Below are 18,382 nucleotides of genomic sequence, written 5' to 3' on the forward strand. Positions count from 1 at the left end.
ACTGTTACAGACTAACATGATGAAACCCTGGACTGGACTACCACAACACTGCTACAGACTAACATGATGAAACCCTGGACTGGACTCCCACAACACTGTTACAGACTAACATGATGAAACCCTGGACTGGACTCCCACAACACTGTTACAGACTAACATGATGAAACCCTGGACTGGACTCCCACAACACTGTTACAGACTAACATGATGAAACCCTGGACTGGACTACCACAACACTGTTACAGACTAACATGATGAAACCCTGGACTGGACTCCCACAACACTGTTACAGACTAACATGATGAAACCCTGGACTGGACTACCACAACACTGTTACAGACTAACATGATGAAACCCTGGACTGGACTACCACAACACTGTTACAGACTAACATGATGAAACCCTGGACTGGACTCCCACAACACTGCTACAGACTAACATGATGAAACCCTGGACTGGACTCCCACAACACTGTTACAGACTAACATGATGAAACCCTGGACTGGACTACCACAACACTGTTACAGACTAACATGATGAAACCCTGGACTGGACTCCCACAACACTGTTACAGACTAACATGATGAAACCCTGGACTGGACTCCCACAACACTGTTACAGACTAACATGATGAAACCCTGGACTGGACTACCACAACACTGTTACAGACTAACATGATGAAACCCTGGACTGGACTCCCACAACACTGTTACAGACTAACATGATGAAACCCTGGACTGGACTACCACAACACTGTTACAGACTAACATGATGAAACCCTGGACTGGACTCCCACAACACTGTTACAGACTAACATGATGAAACCCTGGACTGGACTCCCACAACACTGTTACAGACTAACATGATGAAACCCTGGACTGGACTCCCACAACACTGTTACAGACTAACATGATGAAACCCTGGACTGGACTACCACAACACTGTTACAGACGAACATGATGAAACCCTGGACTGGATTACCACAACACTGTTACAGACTAACATGATGAAACCCTGGACTGGACTCCCACAACACTGTTACAGACTAACATGATGAAACCCTGGACTGGACTCCCACAACACTGTTACAGACTAACATGATGAAACCCTGGACTGGACTCCCACAACACTGTTACAGACTAACATGATGAAACCCTGGACTGGATTACCACAACACTGTTACAGACTAACATGATGAAACCCTGGACTGGACTCCCACAACACTGTTACAGACTAACATGATGAAACCCTGGACTGGACTACCACAACACTGTTACAGACTAACATGATGAAACCCTGGACTGGACTCCCACAACACTGTTACAGACTAACATGATGAAACCCTGGACTGGACTACCACAACACTGTTACAGACTAACATGATGAAACCCTGGACTGGACTTCCACAACACTGTTACAGACTAACATGATGAAACCCTGGACTGGACTACCACAACACTGTTACAGACTAACATGATGAAACCCTGGACTGGACTCCCACAACACTGTTACAGACTAACATGATGAAACCCTGGACTGGACTACCACAACACTGTTACAGACTAACATGATGAAACCCTGGACTGGACTACCACAACACTGTTACAGACTAACATGATGAAACCCTGGACTGGACTACCACAACACTGTTACAGACTAACATGATGAAACCCTGGACTGGACTCCCACAACACTGTTACAGACTAACATGATGAAACCCTGGACTGGACTCCCACAACACTGTTACAGACTAACATGATGAAACCCTGGACTGGACTCCCACAACACTGTTACAGACTAACATGATGAAACCCTGGACTGGACTACCACAACACTGTTACAGACTAACATGATGAAACCCTGGACTGGACTACCACAACACTGTTACAGACTAACATGATGAAACCCTGGACTGGACTCCCACAACACTGCTACAGACTAACATGATGAAACCCTGGACTGGACTCCCACAACACTGTTACAGACTAACATGATGAAACCCTGGACTGGACTACCACAACACTGTTACAGACTAACATGATGAAACCCTGGACTGGACTCCCACAACACTGTTACAGACTAACATGATGAAACCCTGGACTGGACTCCCACAACACTGTTACAGACTAACATGATGAAACCCTGGACTGGACTACCACAACACTGTTACAGACTAACATGATGAAACCCTGGACTGGACTCCCACAACACTGTTACAGACTAACATGATGAAACCCTGGACTGGACTACCACAACACTGTTACAGACTAACATGATGAAACCCTGGACTGGACTCCCACAACACTGTTACAGACTAACATGATGAAACCCTGGACTGGACTCCCACAACACTGTTACAGACTAACATGATGAAACCCTGGACTGGACTCCCACAACACTGTTACAGACTAACATGATGAAACCCTGGACTGGACTACCACAACACTGTTACAGACGAACATGATGAAACCCTGGACCGGATTCCCACAACACTGTTACAGACTAACATGATGAAACCCTGGACTGGACTCCCACAACACTGTTACAGACTAACATGATGAAACCCTGGACTGGACTCCCACAACACTGTTACAGACTAACATGATGAAACCCTGGACTGGACTCCCACAACACTGTTACAGACTAACATGATGAAACCCTGGACTGGATTACCACAACACTGTTACAGACTAACATGATGAAACCCTGGACTGGACTCCCACAACACTGTTACAGACTAACATGATGAAACCCTGGACTGGACTACCACAACACTGTTACAGACTAACATGATGAAACCCTGGACTGGACTCCCACAACACTGTTACAGACTAACATGATGAAACCCTGGACTGGACTACCACAACACTGTTACAGACTAACATGATGAAACCCTGGACTGGACTACCACAACACTGTTACAGACTAACATGATGAAACCCTGGACTGGACTTCCACAACACTGTTACAGACTAACATGATGAAACCCTGGACTGGACTACCACAACACTGTTACAGACTAACATGATGAAACCCTGGACTGGACTCCCACAACACTGTTACAGACTAACATGATGAAACCCTGGACTGGACTACCACAACACTGTTACAGACTAACATGATGAAACCCTGGACTGGACTACCACAACACTGTTACAGACTAACATGATGAAACCCTGGACTGGACTACCACAACACTGTTACAGACTAACATGATGAAACCCTGGACTGGACTACCACAACACTGTTACAGACTAACATGATGAAACCCTGGACTGGACTACCACAACGCTGTTACAGACTAACATGATGAAACCCTGGACTGGACTACCACAACACTGTTACAGACTAACATGATGAAACCCTGGACTGGACTCCCACAACACTGTTACAGACTAACATGATGAAACCCTGGACTGGACTACCACAACACTGTTACAGACTAACATGAAACGATGGTTGTTTCCAAATCCATTTATTAAAGTATTCCATGGGAACAGATTCACACCATTTTCCATTATATACAATATAACAGTAATAAATCAGTGAATTCGTGTACAGCAGGCTCGGTCGTGGAGCAGGAGGCTCGGTCGTGGAGCAGGAGGCTCGGTCGTGGAGCAGGAGGCTCGGTCGTGGAGCAGGAGGCTCGGTCGTGGAGCAGGCTCGGTCGTAGATGGACAAACGCATATGCTTTTTCAGATTTGAAATAAAAATGACCTTTTCAAATGAAAACTGTCTTTAATAATTATAATAACATAAAGTAGCTTTGTTTTTGGGGGCAGGGTCGTAGCAATGCGACACTCTGTCCAATAGTCGATGACGGTAATAGCAGAGCTAGCTAGACTTGGGCTGAACACTGCAGTCCAGCGTCTAAGTGGAACGAGGACACTTTAGGGTGGGGCTGATGGGATTAGTGAAGGGTAGTGGGCGTATGAGTTAGAGTCTTACTGCTAGGAGTCCTCTCCCTCATCAGAAGAATCCCCACCGTAGGGTACTAGGCATGAAGTGTCCACTACCCTACCTCCGTAGGGCACTAAACTTGAAGGGTTCTCCACTACCTTCATCTTCTTCACCTCCTGAGGAAAATCTGTAGAAAACAAAGACAGACAGCAAGAGACAGAGAAAGAGAGCAACACAGAGAGGAACAGGGAGAGAGCGAGAGAGACAGGGAGAGAGCAGAGCAACAGAGAGCGAGAGAGGGACAGAGAGAGAGACAGAGAGAGGGCAAAACAAGAGGAGCCCAGCCCATGTTTGAGTTGGTTGGATTGATCCACAGCCAGTCAGAGCAGAGGGATCACACAGACACCAGATGAGACAGACCCATGTTAGGTCGCAGCAGGTCCAGGAGACATGTGGAGAGAGAACAAGGGGAAGACAAAAGAACACATACAGGAAGTGACAGTTAGCACGGCTCAGCCAATCACAGAGGAGCTCGAACAGATTGTCTCCATTACTCCACTACTGAGGGGAGAAGACATCTGAAAACACCACTCAACTTCATCATGGTTAAAATGTCTGCCCATTCAGGCATCAAGTACAGTTTAGTGTGTTCCAGGTAAGAAGCGTACCCTGTGATGCAGGGGTGCTGGGTGGGACCACTGGTACTGCTGTCTCACTGGGTCTCTTGTGTGCCACAGGGCCAAGGGTGCTGCGTGGGACCTCTGGTACTGCTGTCTCACTGGGTCTCTTGTGTGACACAGGGCCGAGGGTGCTGCGTGGGACCTCTGGTACTGCTGTCTCCCTGGGTCTCTTCCGTGCCACAGGGCCAGGGGCCAGAAACACAGGGAGAGGAGGTGGCATCAACATCCTACAGACAGAGACAAAGGAACCAGGTGGAAAAACAGCAGAGGCTTCATTTATGGCTGTGTTCAGTAGGAGCAAAATGTACGAAAACAACCCAAAACTGGTCTGAACGTGTAACAAGAAACAACGGTTCTTTCATTCCGTTGTGCCCTTTTGAACACAACCCCGGTGGCTGCAACATTCTGGGCAAAACAAAACCAGAAACATTGTTAGCGATTTAGAGCAGAGATCTATGTCGAAACCTTTCAGCTCCTTGTCCTGGCTCTTCCTCTCTCTGAGCTGGAGGTAGAGGAGGAGACTTCTCTCTCACCGGGGCCTCAGGTGAGTTGCTGGCAGGCTGAGAGAGAGAGACAGACCGGTAGGACTGTTAGCAGAAGGTCACTGAGCACTGTTTGAATTCCTAAAAACAAAAAAACACTTTGTGTACTTGGAGTAACCACTGAGCTAACACATCTGGGTTGGGGAAACCCTTTATTGATTTGGTTTAGCCAGGTTATTCAGTTGACAAGCCATTCTCGTGCATATTTCAGCAGTCTCACCTGAGAGGCCCGCTCATCCTCAGTCTTTTCATGGAAGCGTCGTTTAGGACTTCCTGTCCCTGTCTGAGGGGAGCTGGATGACGACAGGTCAGTCTCCGTCTGGTCACTGCACCCAGGGTCCTGAGACACCAAAGTCAAACCCAAACAATAGTTAGTCTAATCCCAAGGCCATCAATACACCTGGTTAGTCCTGCCCTTAAAATGGTGTACAACTTCATCAATACATCTGGTTAGTCCTTATAATGGTGTCCCTCATCAATACATCTGGTTAGTCCTTATAATGGTGTCCCTCATCAATACAGCTGGTTAGTCCATATAATGGTGTCCCTCATCAATACATCTGGTTAGCCCTTATAATGGTGTCCCTCATCAATACATCTGGTTAGCCCTTATAATGGTGTCCCTCATCAATACATCTGGTTAGTCCTTATAATGGTGTCCCTCATCAATACACCTGGTTAGTCCTTATAATGGTGTCCCTCATCAATACATCTGGTTAGTCCTTAAAATTGTGTCCCTCATCAATACATCTGGTTAGTCCTTATAATGGTGTCCCTCATCAATACATCTGGTTAGTCCTTAAAATGGTGTCCCTCATCAATACATCTGGTTAGTCCTTATAATGGTGTCCCTCATCAATACATCTGGTTAGTCCTTATAATGGTGTCCCTCATCAATACAGCTGGTTAGTCCATATAATGGTGTCCCTCATCAATACATCTGGTTAGCCCTTATAATGGTGTCCCTCATCAATACATCTGGTTAGTCCTTATAATGGTGTCCCTCATCAATACAGCTGGTTAGTCCTTATAATGGTGTCCCTCATCAATACACCTGGTTAGTCCTTATAATGGTGTACCTCATCAATACATCTGGTTAGTCCTTAAAATGGTGTCCCTCATCAATACATCTGGTTAGTCCTTATAATGGTGTCCCTCGTCAATACATCTGATTAGCCCTTATAATGGTGTCCCTCATCAATACATCTGGTTAGCCCTTATAATGGTGTCCCTCATCAATACATCTGATTAGCCTTTATAATGGTGTCCCTCATCAATACATCTGGTTAGTCCTTATAATGGTGTACCTCATCAATACATCTGATTAGCCCTTATAATGGTGTCCCTCGTCAATACATCTGATTAGCCCTTATAATGGTGTCCCTCATCAATACATCTGGTTAGCCCTTATAATGGTGTCCCTCATCAATACATCTGATTAGCCTTTATAATGGTGTCCCTCATCAATACATCTGGTTAGTCCTTATAGTGGTGTACCTCATCAATACATCTGAGTAGCCCTAATAATGGTGTATAACTGAATCTCCTGGCTGCTACTAACTAATGAAACTGATACAGACAGTTAGCCACTACGTATCTAGCCACTACGTACCTGTAATAGGTCGAGGTATGGTTTCCTAGCCACTACATACCTGTAATAGGCCGAGGTATGGTTTCCTAGCCACTACATACCTGTAATAGGCCGAGGTATGGTTTCCTAGCCACTACATACCTGTAATAGGTCGAGGTATGGTTTCCTAGCCACTACATACCTGTAATAGGTCGAGGTATGGTTTCCTAGCCACTACATACCTGTAATAGGCCGAGGTATGGTTTCCTAGCCACTACATACCTGTAATAGGCCGAGGTATGGTTTCCTAGCCACTACATACCTGTAATAGGTCGAGGTATGGTTTCCTAGCCACTACATACCTGTAATAGGCCGAGGCATGGTTTCCTAGCCACTACATACCTGTAATAGGTCGAGGTATGGTTTCCTAGCCACTACATACCTGTAATAGGTCGAGGTATGGTTTCCTAGCCACTACATACCTGTAATAGGTCGAGGTATGGTTTCCTAGCCACTACGTACTAGGTCGAGGTATGGTTTCCTAGCCACTACGTACCTGTAATAGGTCGAGGTATGGTTTCCTAGCCACTACATACCTGTAATAGGCCGAGGTATGGTTTCCTAGCCACTACGTACCTGTAATAGGCCGAGGTACGGTTTCCTAGCCACTACGTACCTGTAATAGGCCGAGGTACGGTTTCCTAGCCACTACGTACCTGTAATAGGCCGAGGTATGGTTTCCTAGCCACTACGTACTAGGTCGAGGTATGGTTTCCTAGCCACTACATACCTGTAATAGGCCGAGGTATGGTTTCCTAGCCACTATATACCTGTAATAGGCCGAGGTATGGTTTCCTAGCCACTACGTACCTGTAATAGGCCAAGGTATGGTTTCCTAGCCACTACGTACCTGTAATAGGCCGAGGTATGGTTCCCTAGCCACTATATACCTGTAATAGGCCGAGGTATGGTTTCCTAGCCACTACATACCTGTAATAGGCCGAGGTATGGTTTCCTAGCCACTACATACCTGTAATAGGTCGAGGTATGGTTTCCTAGCCACTACATACCTGTAATAGGTCGAGGTATGGTTTCCTAGCCACTACATACCTGTAATAGGTCGAGGTATGGTTTCCTAGCCACTACGTACTAGGTCGAGGTATGGTTTCCTAGCCACTACGTACCTGTAATAGGTCGAGGTATGGTTTCCTAGCCACTACATACCTGTAATAGGCCGAGGTATGGTTTCCTAGCCACTACGTACCTGTAATAGGCCGAGGTACGGTTTCCTAGCCACTACGTACCTGTAATAGGCCGAGGTACGGTTTCCTAGCCACTACGTACCTGTAATAGGCCGAGGTATGGTTTCCTAGCCACTACGTACTAGGTCGAGGTATGGTTTCCTAGCCACTACATACCTGTAATAGGCCGAGGTATGGTTTCCTAGCCACTATATACCTGTAATAGGCCGAGGTATGGTTTCCTAGCCACTACGTACCTGTAATAGGCCAAGGTATGGTTTCCTAGCCACTACGTACCTGTAATAGGCCGAGGTATGGTTCCCTAGCCACTATATACCTGTAATAGGCCGAGGTATGGTTTCCTAGCCACTACATACCTGTAATAGGCCGAGGTATGGTTTCCTAGCCACTACATACCTGTAATAGGCCGAGGTATGGTTTCCTAGCCACTACGTACTAGGTCGAGGTATTGTTTCCTAGCCACTACGTACCTGTAATAGGGCGAGGTATGGTTTCCTAGCCACTACATACCTGTAATAGGTCGAGGTATGGTTTCCTAGCCACTACATACCTGTAATAGGTCGAGGTATGGTTTCCTAGCCACTACGTACCTGTAATAGGCCGAGGTATGGTTTCCTAGCCACTACATACCTGTAATAGGCCGAGGTATGGTTTCCTAGCCACTACGTACCTGTAATAGGTCGAGGTATGGTTTCACATACCTGTAATAGGTCGAGGTATGGTTTCCTAGCCACTACGTACCTGTAATAGGCCGAGGTATGGTTTCCTAGCCACTATATACCTGTAATAGGCCGAGGTATGGTTTCCTAGCCACTACGTACCTGTAATAGGCCAAGGTATGGTTTCCTAGCCACTACGTACCTGTAATAGGCCGAGGTATGGTTCCCTAGCCACTATATACCTGTAATAGGCCGAGGTATGGTTTCCTAGCCACTACATACCTGTAATAGGCCGAGGTATGGTTTCCTAGCCACTACATACCTGTAATAGGTCGAGGTATGGTTTCCTAGCCACTACATACCTGTAATAGGTCGAGGTATGGTTTCCTAGCCACTACATACCTGTAATAGGTCGAGGTATGGTTTCCTAGCCACTACGTACTAGGTCGAGGTATGGTTTCCTAGCCACTACGTACCTGTAATAGGTCGAGGTATGGTTTCCTAGCCACTACATACCTGTAATAGGCCGAGGTATGGTTTCCTAGCCACTACGTACCTGTAATAGGCCGAGGTACGGTTTCCTAGCCACTACGTACCTGTAATAGGCCGAGGTACGGTTTCCTAGCCACTACGTACCTGTAATAGGCCGAGGTATGGTTTCCTAGCCACTACGTACTAGGTCGAGGTATGGTTTCCTAGCCACTACATACCTGTAATAGGCCGAGGTATGGTTTCCTAGCCACTATATACCTGTAATAGGCCGAGGTATGGTTTCCTAGCCACTACGTACCTGTAATAGGCCAAGGTATGGTTTCCTAGCCACTACGTACCTGTAATAGGCCGAGGTATGGTTCCCTAGCCACTATATACCTGTAATAGGCCGAGGTATGGTTTCCTAGCCACTACATACCTGTAATAGGCCGAGGTATGGTTTCCTAGCCACTACATACCTGTAATAGGCCGAGGTATGGTTTCCTAGCCACTACGTACTAGGTCGAGGTATTGTTTCCTAGCCACTACGTACCTGTAATAGGGCGAGGTATGGTTTCCTAGCCACTACATACCTGTAATAGGTCGAGGTATGGTTTCCTAGCCACTACATACCTGTAATAGGTCGAGGTATGGTTTCCTAGCCACTACGTACCTGTAATAGGCCGAGGTATGGTTTCCTAGCCACTACATACCTGTAATAGGCCGAGGTATGGTTTCCTAGCCACTACGTACCTGTAATAGGTCGAGGTATGGTTTCACATACCTGTAATAGGTCGAGGTATGGTTTCCTAGCCACTACGTACCTGTAATAGGCCGAGGTATGGTTTCCTAGCCACTACATACCTGTAATAGGTCGAGGTATGGTTTCCTAGCCACTACGTACTAGGTCGAGGTATGGTTTCCTAGCCACTACGTACCTGTAATAGGCCGAGGTATGGTTTCCTAGCCACTACATACCTGTAATAGGTCGAGGTATGGTTTCCTAGCCACTACGTACTAGGTCGAGGTATGGTTTCCTAGCCACTACGTACCTGTAATAGGTATGGGTGTGTCTTCCTGGGACAGACAGGATACTGAACCATAGCCTGAGAAGATGGAGGGTTTGTCGACAGGTTAGATTGACTGGGCTGACCACTAGCAGCACTAGTCCAATAGCCAGAGGGTCCTGGCGGTGTGGGGTAGCTGGTAGAGGCAGCATAGCCCCCAGCCAGCCCGTTACACCCTGGGTAACCACTGCTGCTGCTGTACCAGCCCTGGCTAGAGTAAGAGCTATTAGCTGGGTATCCATGAGCTGGGTATGCTGAAAGGGAAGTATAGGAGATCAGGGTTAATGGATGTGATTGGAAGAGATCGTCATTCACAGACAGGGTTGTTGTCTGTCTGACTGTTCTGTTTTGTTTGTTGTGCCACTAGCGACAGAAAGAGATCCATTTACCACAGTAGCTAGTTGTGTCTGTGGTTTAAACAAACATAGGAAGTGATTTACTGGAACGGAAACGTTCTGGGTCATTCTATTATATTCAAGTAAATGAGTAGGAGGAGTTTCTCTGTCCACGTAACCTGGATGGTCAATTCACCCGATCAGGGAAAACTCCCGGGCCTGGCTGGTTATTTCACCTGATCAGGGAAAACTCCTGGGCCCATATTCATAAAATGTCTTGGAGTAAGAATGCTGATCTAGGATCAGGTCCCCGCTTGTCCATTCAAAACCTGATCCTAGATCAGCACTCAGTACTCAGAGGCGCTTTATGAATACAGACCCTGGTTCTCTGACTATGATATTTTAGTTACTTCGTGTTAGTTCTGGTGAGAGAGAGAGGGGAGACTTACGTTGGGTGGAGCCGGTGGCTGTGTAGATGGACACCATGCGGCTATGTTCAGCTCTCACCTGGACAACAGACACACAGGGGAACAGGATGACAACACTGAACTCCAACAAAAGGGAAGTGAATCATCACCTACTCAAATCCTGTGACATAAGTCTCAGACAAGCAAGTATATCAATAACACACTTTTAATCCCACAACATGCATGGTTTAAAAACACAGAGTGGGTTGTAGAGCACGGTAGAGAATTCAACGGTTAAAGTCTGTACTGGTTCAGGATGTGAGTAGGTGCAGAGCACCGTAGACCTATGTCTGTAGGTCAGGTGGTTCACGCTACTGCTTTCTATAGGAGGTGGGTATCAGTGACAACTACACACTTCAATAGTTTCACCTTCTTTAACCTCCATCATGGGGCGTGTTCATTAGGGCACGCAAACGGAAAAACGTTTTACAACAGAAAACAAAAATGAGTCCAGGAAAGTCCCTCCTTGTTTCAGTCAGTTTTCTTCTGTTTGGTGCCCAATGAACACGACCCAGTTCAAATAAACGTGATCATGTACATTGGAGTCATTTAGCATACGCTCTCATCTACGCTGTCTGCTTCCCGTGCTGTGTATCAAATCACATGTTATTGGTCACATACACATGGTTAGTAGATGTTAATGGTTAGCAGAGGTTATTGGTCACATACACATGGTTAGTAGATGTTAATGCGAGTGTAGCGAAATGCTTGTGCTTCTAGTTCCGACAGTGCAGTAATATCTAACAAGTCATCTGGGGGAAACATTGCATTGACTTACAGTTTCCAACAGGCTCTCTGTGAGTTTCTTCGCAGCTTCCAGCCCCGTGGAGTAGGGATGGCTACGAGAAAAGACAACAGTGTTGAAATGGGAAGAAACCGACAACAACAACCCCCACCACCACAGCAGGGAACAACTACAAGAGGAAAGAAACTATTTCAGACCCTACAGATGGTTCACCAAACGTCTAGAGCAGCAGGACTGATAGCTAGCCAACGTGTGGTGAGCAGTCTTCTGAATGCATACCAGTGAGTTGGAGAGAATTCAACGGTTAAAGTCTGTACTGGTTCAGGATGTGAGTAGGTGCAGAGCACCGGAGACCTATGTCTGTAGGTCAGGTGGTTCACGCTACTGCTTTCTATAGGAGGTGGGTATCAGTGACAACTACACACTTCAATAGGTTCACCTTCTTTAACCTCCAAACAGTTCACATGGCTTTTGTACTCATCACAGGTTGGTGTATATTGATCCACCCCCCCCAATGAAAATTGTCTCAATGCATCTGGCAGGATTCTAATTTCAGGGTCTGGTAAGCCCTTATAGGCCGAATCAGGGTCTGGTAAGCCCTTATAGGCCGAATCAGGGTCTGGTAAGCCCTTATAGGCCGAATCAGGGTCTGGTAAGCCCTTATAGGCCGAATCAGGGTCTGGTAAGCCCTTATAGGCCGAATCAGGGTCTGGTAAGCCCTTATAGGCCGAATCAGGGTCTGGTAAGCCCTTATAGGCCGAATCAGGGTCTGGTAAGCCCTTATAGGCCGAATCAGGGTCCGGTAAGCCCTTATAGGCCGAATCAGGGTCTGGTAAGCCCTTATAGGCCGAATCAGGGTCTGGTAAGCCCTTATAGGCCGAATCAGGGTCCGGTAAGCCCTTATAGGCCGAATCAGGGTCCGGTAAGCCCTTATAGGCCGAATCAGGGTCCGGTAAGCCCTTATAGGCCGAATCAGGGTCTGGTAAGCCCTTATAGGCCGAATCAGGGTCCGGTAAGCCCTTATAGGCCGAATCAGGGTCTGGTAAGCCCTTATAGGCCGAATCAGGGTCCGGTAAGCCCTTATAGGCCGAATCAGGGTCTGGTAAGCCCTTATAGGCCGAATCAGGGTCTGGTAAGCCCTTATAGGCCGAATCAGGGTCTGGTAAGCCCTTATAGGCCGAATCAGGGTCCGGTAAGCCCTTATAGGCCGAATCAGGGTCTGGTAAGCCCTTATAGGCCGAATCAGGGTCTGGTAAGCCCTTATAGGCCGAATCAGGGTCTGGTAAGCCCTTATAGGCCGAATCAGGGTCTGGTAAGCCCGTATAGACTGGAGAAATAAAGATGTTTGACCCGGAAGTAAAATCACTGTTACCTTATGTAGACGTAGAGTGGTTCGAAGGACTCCCGCCGTGAGGCCTGCTCTATGTACCCTGAGCCTTTCCCCCTGAGGAACACTCTGGCTCCCGTCTCTGTCTGGATGTGTCCCAGGTACATCCCCCCAGGACCCTCCACCTTCTCGTTCACATTGAACGAGGGCAGGGACTGGTCCAGACCCACAAAAATCTTGACGTGCACAAAACTCTGACAGGGAGAGATGACAGTTACATTTGGATAATCCTGGGTCAGGTCAACACATAGTTCAACCACCACATTACAAACATACTTCATCTTATGGACAACAGAAAGCAGTAGAGTCGGGAGCTGGTCGATGTCTGAACGGCTAACTTTTTAATCCAACTAAATGACTAGCTAGAGAACAGTGTTGTGAGCAGCAGCAGTAACCGTGGTGTGTCTGTAGACCAGGGTGGTTCTCTCTGCTGTGTTACTCTAGGAGGTGGGTATCAGTGAAGGTCACATGGTCTCAACTGGCCTCACCTTCTATTACCTCCAGCTATTGGGCATGGGCCAGATTGCAAACTGAAAAACACATTTCCCTGCCGCAAAATTGTGAAAAGCCAAAGTTCCTGTGGTTTTTAGAAATACCAGTTAGAGGATTCCCAGAATTGGGAGGGAATAAGGAGGGAGGGAATCGTCCAAGCAGGACTTCTTAAAAATCTTTCAGGGAAAAATTCTGTGAGGACCAGGGACCCCTGTATCTACCCCTTGGTGTGGCGCGGCGGGCCGGTGTCCATGTGGCACAGGAGGGTTGACACTAGGCATCCTGGGTAGGTGTGGATGTGAGGCAGCCATGGGGCGAGAGGGCTGGGGGTAGAGAGGCAGGGGGGGTATGACGGGTCTCAGCTGGGATCCTAACGCAGCAGCTGTCCTCAACACATCCTCAGAGATGATCTCCTTTATCCTCAGCACTGCCTCTGTAAGACAACAGGGAATAGATAGACAAGGGGGTCTATGGGGACTTTATCCTCAGCACTGGCTCTGTTAGACAACACAGGGAATAGATAGACAAGGGGGTCTATGGGGATAATATAGTGAGAAAAACAACAGCCAGTCAACCACACCAACCCATGGTCATCTTCTGAGATGTGGCCTTCACTATGTTGTGTAATTTACAGGATCTGAGGACAATAAAGTATCTAATGCAACTGTAGACGGGAGGGGTTATAGAAATTGTACTTACTATTGACCTCCTCTTGGCTCTTCCCCTGGACGTGTAAATACAAAGGCCTTTCTCTAAATAAGAAGAGTCCGTTAGATCTCCACGTGGTCAGAGTCAACTACAGATACACACAGGAACATCAACTGCATACATACACTGCTTTTCCATGGGACTTCTCTGCACTGGTCATGTAGTGGCCTCTGGTTGAGACTACTGCACCGCTGACCTGACGAATCTAAAACAAAGGGAAACGGTTTCAGTAATAGTTGGGGCCACGAATACATCAAATGTATTTAGACACGTCTTCTAAATAGAATATATTAGATATATATTATACAGAAAGGGCTGCGATTCAGGCCGATTGATGGTATCCACCCCCTTTTCATTCCTATAGGAGGAACGGTCCAAGGTTTGTCCTCCATTTTAAGAAAGAGCCAAGTGGAGACGATGCAAGAGAAGCATCAAGGAGAGATGAAAACTCTGGTCTTTTTTTTTTTACCTCTTCCTGTGTTTTTCCTTTGGTGAGCAGGTTTCTGCTGTTGATGGGCACATCGTTGATATCCACCTCTGTCACCACAGTCTCGTCTCCACTAGCGGCAGCCGACATACACAGAGGGATCTGTGGGTAACACGTTTCATATGAGTCCACATACAAAAACACTAAATAACTAAAGTCATGGTGGTCATACAATATCGTGCAGTTAGGTCAGAGTTTAACCCTCCTGGGAAGCCACCCAGGTTCCAGGCTTTAGATCCTACTAAAGACCCTATTCGGTTGAGTCAGGTTTGTTAGTACTGAGCTGGAACAAAAGCCAGGGACTCACAATTAGTTAGAGAGACTGCCTAGAGTGTTGTGAGCAGCAGCAGTAACCGTGGTGTGTCTGTAGACCAGGGTGGTTCTCTCTGCTGTGTTACTCTAGGAGGTTGGTATCAGTGAAGGTCACATGGTCTCAACTGGGCTCACCTTCTATTACCTCCAGCTATGGGACATGGCTACATTATATTATGTGGTTGAAAACAATGACAATCTTCACTCTCCCTGTTCTCAGAGACAAGTTGCACCACCTAAGGAAACCATTAGTCTGTGGCTTGAGCCTCTTATGACTGGCCAGGTGACCCTTAATACTGGATTAAAAGCCTGCCCAGTGATTCCTCAGGACCAGGATAGAGTAAGAGAAAGGTACCTTGACCGTTTCCCTCTCACCTTGCCAGGTAGCGGTGGAGGAATCATCAGTTTTCCCTTGGCCATCAGCATAGCGTTGATCTTAGCAGCCATAGCAGCAGCCATCTCCACGCCTCCCCCCTGTGCTGCTGGCATGTCCCCCTGCAATGTCAGGGGCACCATGGGACCAGCTACAGGGTGCTGGGCTGATTGAGGGGTCGTAGTGGCCGGTGTGCAGGTCTGGGCAGAGGAAGCGAAGCCTTGCATGACATCTACCCTCGTTTTGGGCTGAGCAGGCTGATCCCATCTGCTGCTACTGGTTAGGCACCTGGATCCATTATGATGGAGAGAAATGAGAGACAATTCAACATCAAGTGGCTTGAAACAATAACTGAAATGGGACGCACTCCATATTGAGATTAGATATATTATCCAACAGTTTGGGGCTAATTTGCCCGGTTGCCTATCATTTCATCTAACTCAAGATCATTTTGTAGGGCGGGGTTAGAGGGCTAGCTTGTGTTTGCAAGCTAGTTAGCGTAACACTAGTCGCGAATGCGCCGATGCGATGCTTGCCAACATCAGTGTTCGTAGGGTTAGTAGGCCTCGGCATTCTCTTGAAAACTGTTCTGGCCTGTTCCTCTACAAATCATTTATCTTGGAGGGTAGTATCAGCAGGTAACCACAACTTTAGAGAGACCGCTTTCTTGACCCTCCACTAACTAGCGATATATTAGTTGTCTAGTTAACGACGTTAGACAATTAAACTTAGCCAGAAACCGGTGTTGTTAACTAACGTTAGCTAGCTCAATTAGCATACCGTTTTCTAGCAACGTTAGAACGGATCAACTTTACTGCTATGGTATAAACAATTATCTACGGCTGTGGCTTGGTCAATTTCGGATAAACCTTTACGAAATATTCTAGTTATAATGATTTGTACTTTCATACAGTTGAATAAGAACGTTATCTAGCTAGCTGTAAAACCAGCAACCGCCGCTAACGTAACGTTACTGTACTAAGTTAGGTAGCTAACATGTTAGCACGAAGCTAAAATATACGTGTTCTTGCGTCCGTAACTTATTCAAAATATAAAAGTAAATGGTACTAAATAAAAAGTGTAACTTACGGTGTCTGCCCAGTCATCCCAGAAGACATAGCTAGCACAGTTCAATTTGCAGAGGAATGTGTGTCCCAGCTAGCTACTATACTCAGCCTTGCACACGTCCTCATTCCACAGGACTCCGGTCCGGTCGTAAAGGCAGCCAACGTTGTCGTACAGCGCAGTGTGGATTTTCGTCACGCTCGTAATGAAAGCACCACGGGAACTTCACACTACCTTCAACTGAATAACATAATAGCAAAGTCAAAGACAAACTGACGAATCTTTCTTCTTCGTGTGGCTTTCCGACAGACTAGACGCTATGCTGCCTTTCACAGTTTGGCAAGTGCAATGCACATTTTTTTTTTTTTTTAAGTATTTATAAAAATATAGTTGTTGCATAAGTATTTACCCTGGTTGTTTAGGCAAGCCTAAATGAATTCAGAATTACAATTTGGCTTAACAAATCACATAATACATTCTATGGACATGATTTCTGAATGACTACCCCTTCCTCTGTCCCCTATATGTACAACATCTGTACAGTGAAGTATTGAATTTCAAGCACAGATTAAACTACAAAGACCAGGGAGCTTATCGAAAGCTTCATAAAGAAGGGCAGTGATTGGTAGATGTGTAACAATAATAAATCAGACATTGAATATATCTTTAAGCATGGTCAAGTTAATAACGGTGCTGTGGATGATTTATTAAACCACCCAGACACATCAAAGATGCAGTCCTCCTTCTGAACTGAGCTGCAGGACAGGAAGGAAACTGCTTAGTGACGTCACCATGAGACCATTGGTGGTTTTAAAACAGCTACAGAGTTCAATGGCTGTGATGGGAGAAAAGTGAGGATGGATCAACAACATGGTAGCGACTCCACAATAATGACCTAAATGACAGAGTGAAAAGAATAATAATACAAATAATACTAAAAGTCTTCCAAAACGTGCATCTGTATGCAACAAGGCACTAAAGTAATACTGCAAAAAAAAACACAGCAAAGGAATACACTTTTTGGCCTAAATGCAAAGCCTTATGTTTTGGGGCAAATTCAACAGAATACATCACTGAGTAACTGCCTCTTTATTTTCAAGCATGGTGGTGGCTGCATCATGGTATGGGTATGCTTGACATAGGAAAAGACTGGGGAGTTTTTCAGGACGAAAAAAAAACGGGATGGAGCTAAGCACAGGCAAAATCCCAGAGGAAAACCTTCTTTAGTCTGCTTTCCTCTAGATACTGAAAGAGGAATTCACCTTTAAGCAGGCCAATAACCTACAACACGAGTTGCTTACCAAGAAGACAGAATATTCTTGAGTGGTCAAGTTACAGTTTTGAATGAAATCTGCTTGAAAATCTTTGGCAAGTTTGGAAAATTGCTCTCTAGCTATGATCCCTAACACCTTGACAAAGTTTGAAGAATTTTGAAAGAATAATGGTGTGCAAAGCTCTTATGAGACTTACCCAAGAAGACTGTAATCACTGCCAGAGGTGTTTCTAACATGTATTGACTCAGGTTGTGAATATTTATCTAATCAAGTTATATTAGTGTTTTAAGTTTTGTTCATCTTCAATTATTTTTCTTCCACTTTGAAATTACAGAGTATTTTGTGTAGATCGTTGTCAATTATTTTAAATTTTTTTTTACAATTAAATCCATTTTAATCCCACTTTGTAAATTTTTTTAATTTTTTGAAAGAAATCCAAGGGGTTGTTGATTTTCTATAGGCCCTGTATTTGCATTGTAAACATACTGCTTCCCAACGGAGGTCTGCTGTAGGACACGTTTCTTTACTCTAGACAAATCCTATGGGACACTACAGACACCCTGGTTCGATTCCAGGCTGAATCACA

General features: G+C 46.0%; 1 protein-coding gene across 2 annotated transcripts; it reads right to left on the reverse strand.

Annotated features, from left to right (window-relative positions):
- Positions 1 to 3,459: 3,459 nt before the first annotated feature.
- On the reverse strand, positions 3,460 to 16,858 carry LOC139575537 (KH homology domain-containing protein 4-like). 2 transcript variants are annotated; one of them, XM_071400568.1, is made up of 15 exons: positions 16,547 to 16,858; positions 15,460 to 15,745; positions 14,755 to 14,874; positions 14,411 to 14,490; positions 14,277 to 14,329; positions 13,799 to 14,010; positions 13,071 to 13,279; positions 11,732 to 11,792; positions 10,936 to 10,993; positions 10,137 to 10,405; positions 5,343 to 5,462; positions 5,046 to 5,140; positions 4,723 to 4,807; positions 4,569 to 4,659; positions 3,460 to 4,087 (listed from the first exon to the last, which is right to left on the reverse strand). In XM_071400568.1, the coding sequence occupies exons 1-15, from the start codon at positions 16,573 to 16,575 to the stop codon at positions 3,951 to 3,953; spliced, it is 1,905 nt and encodes a 634-aa protein (XP_071256669.1). In that variant the 5' UTR covers positions 16,576 to 16,858; the 3' UTR covers positions 3,460 to 3,950. The 2 variants fall into 2 exon arrangements, with proteins under 2 accessions (XP_071256669.1, XP_071256668.1); XM_071400567.1 differs by having other exon boundaries at positions 4,569 to 4,807; positions 16,547 to 16,856.
- Positions 16,859 to 18,382: the final 1,524 nt, after the last annotated feature.

This window comes from Salvelinus alpinus, chromosome 5 (genome assembly GCF_045679555.1).
Source record: "Salvelinus alpinus chromosome 5, SLU_Salpinus.1, whole genome shotgun sequence".
Taxonomy (NCBI): domain Eukaryota; kingdom Metazoa; phylum Chordata; class Actinopteri; order Salmoniformes; family Salmonidae; genus Salvelinus; species Salvelinus alpinus.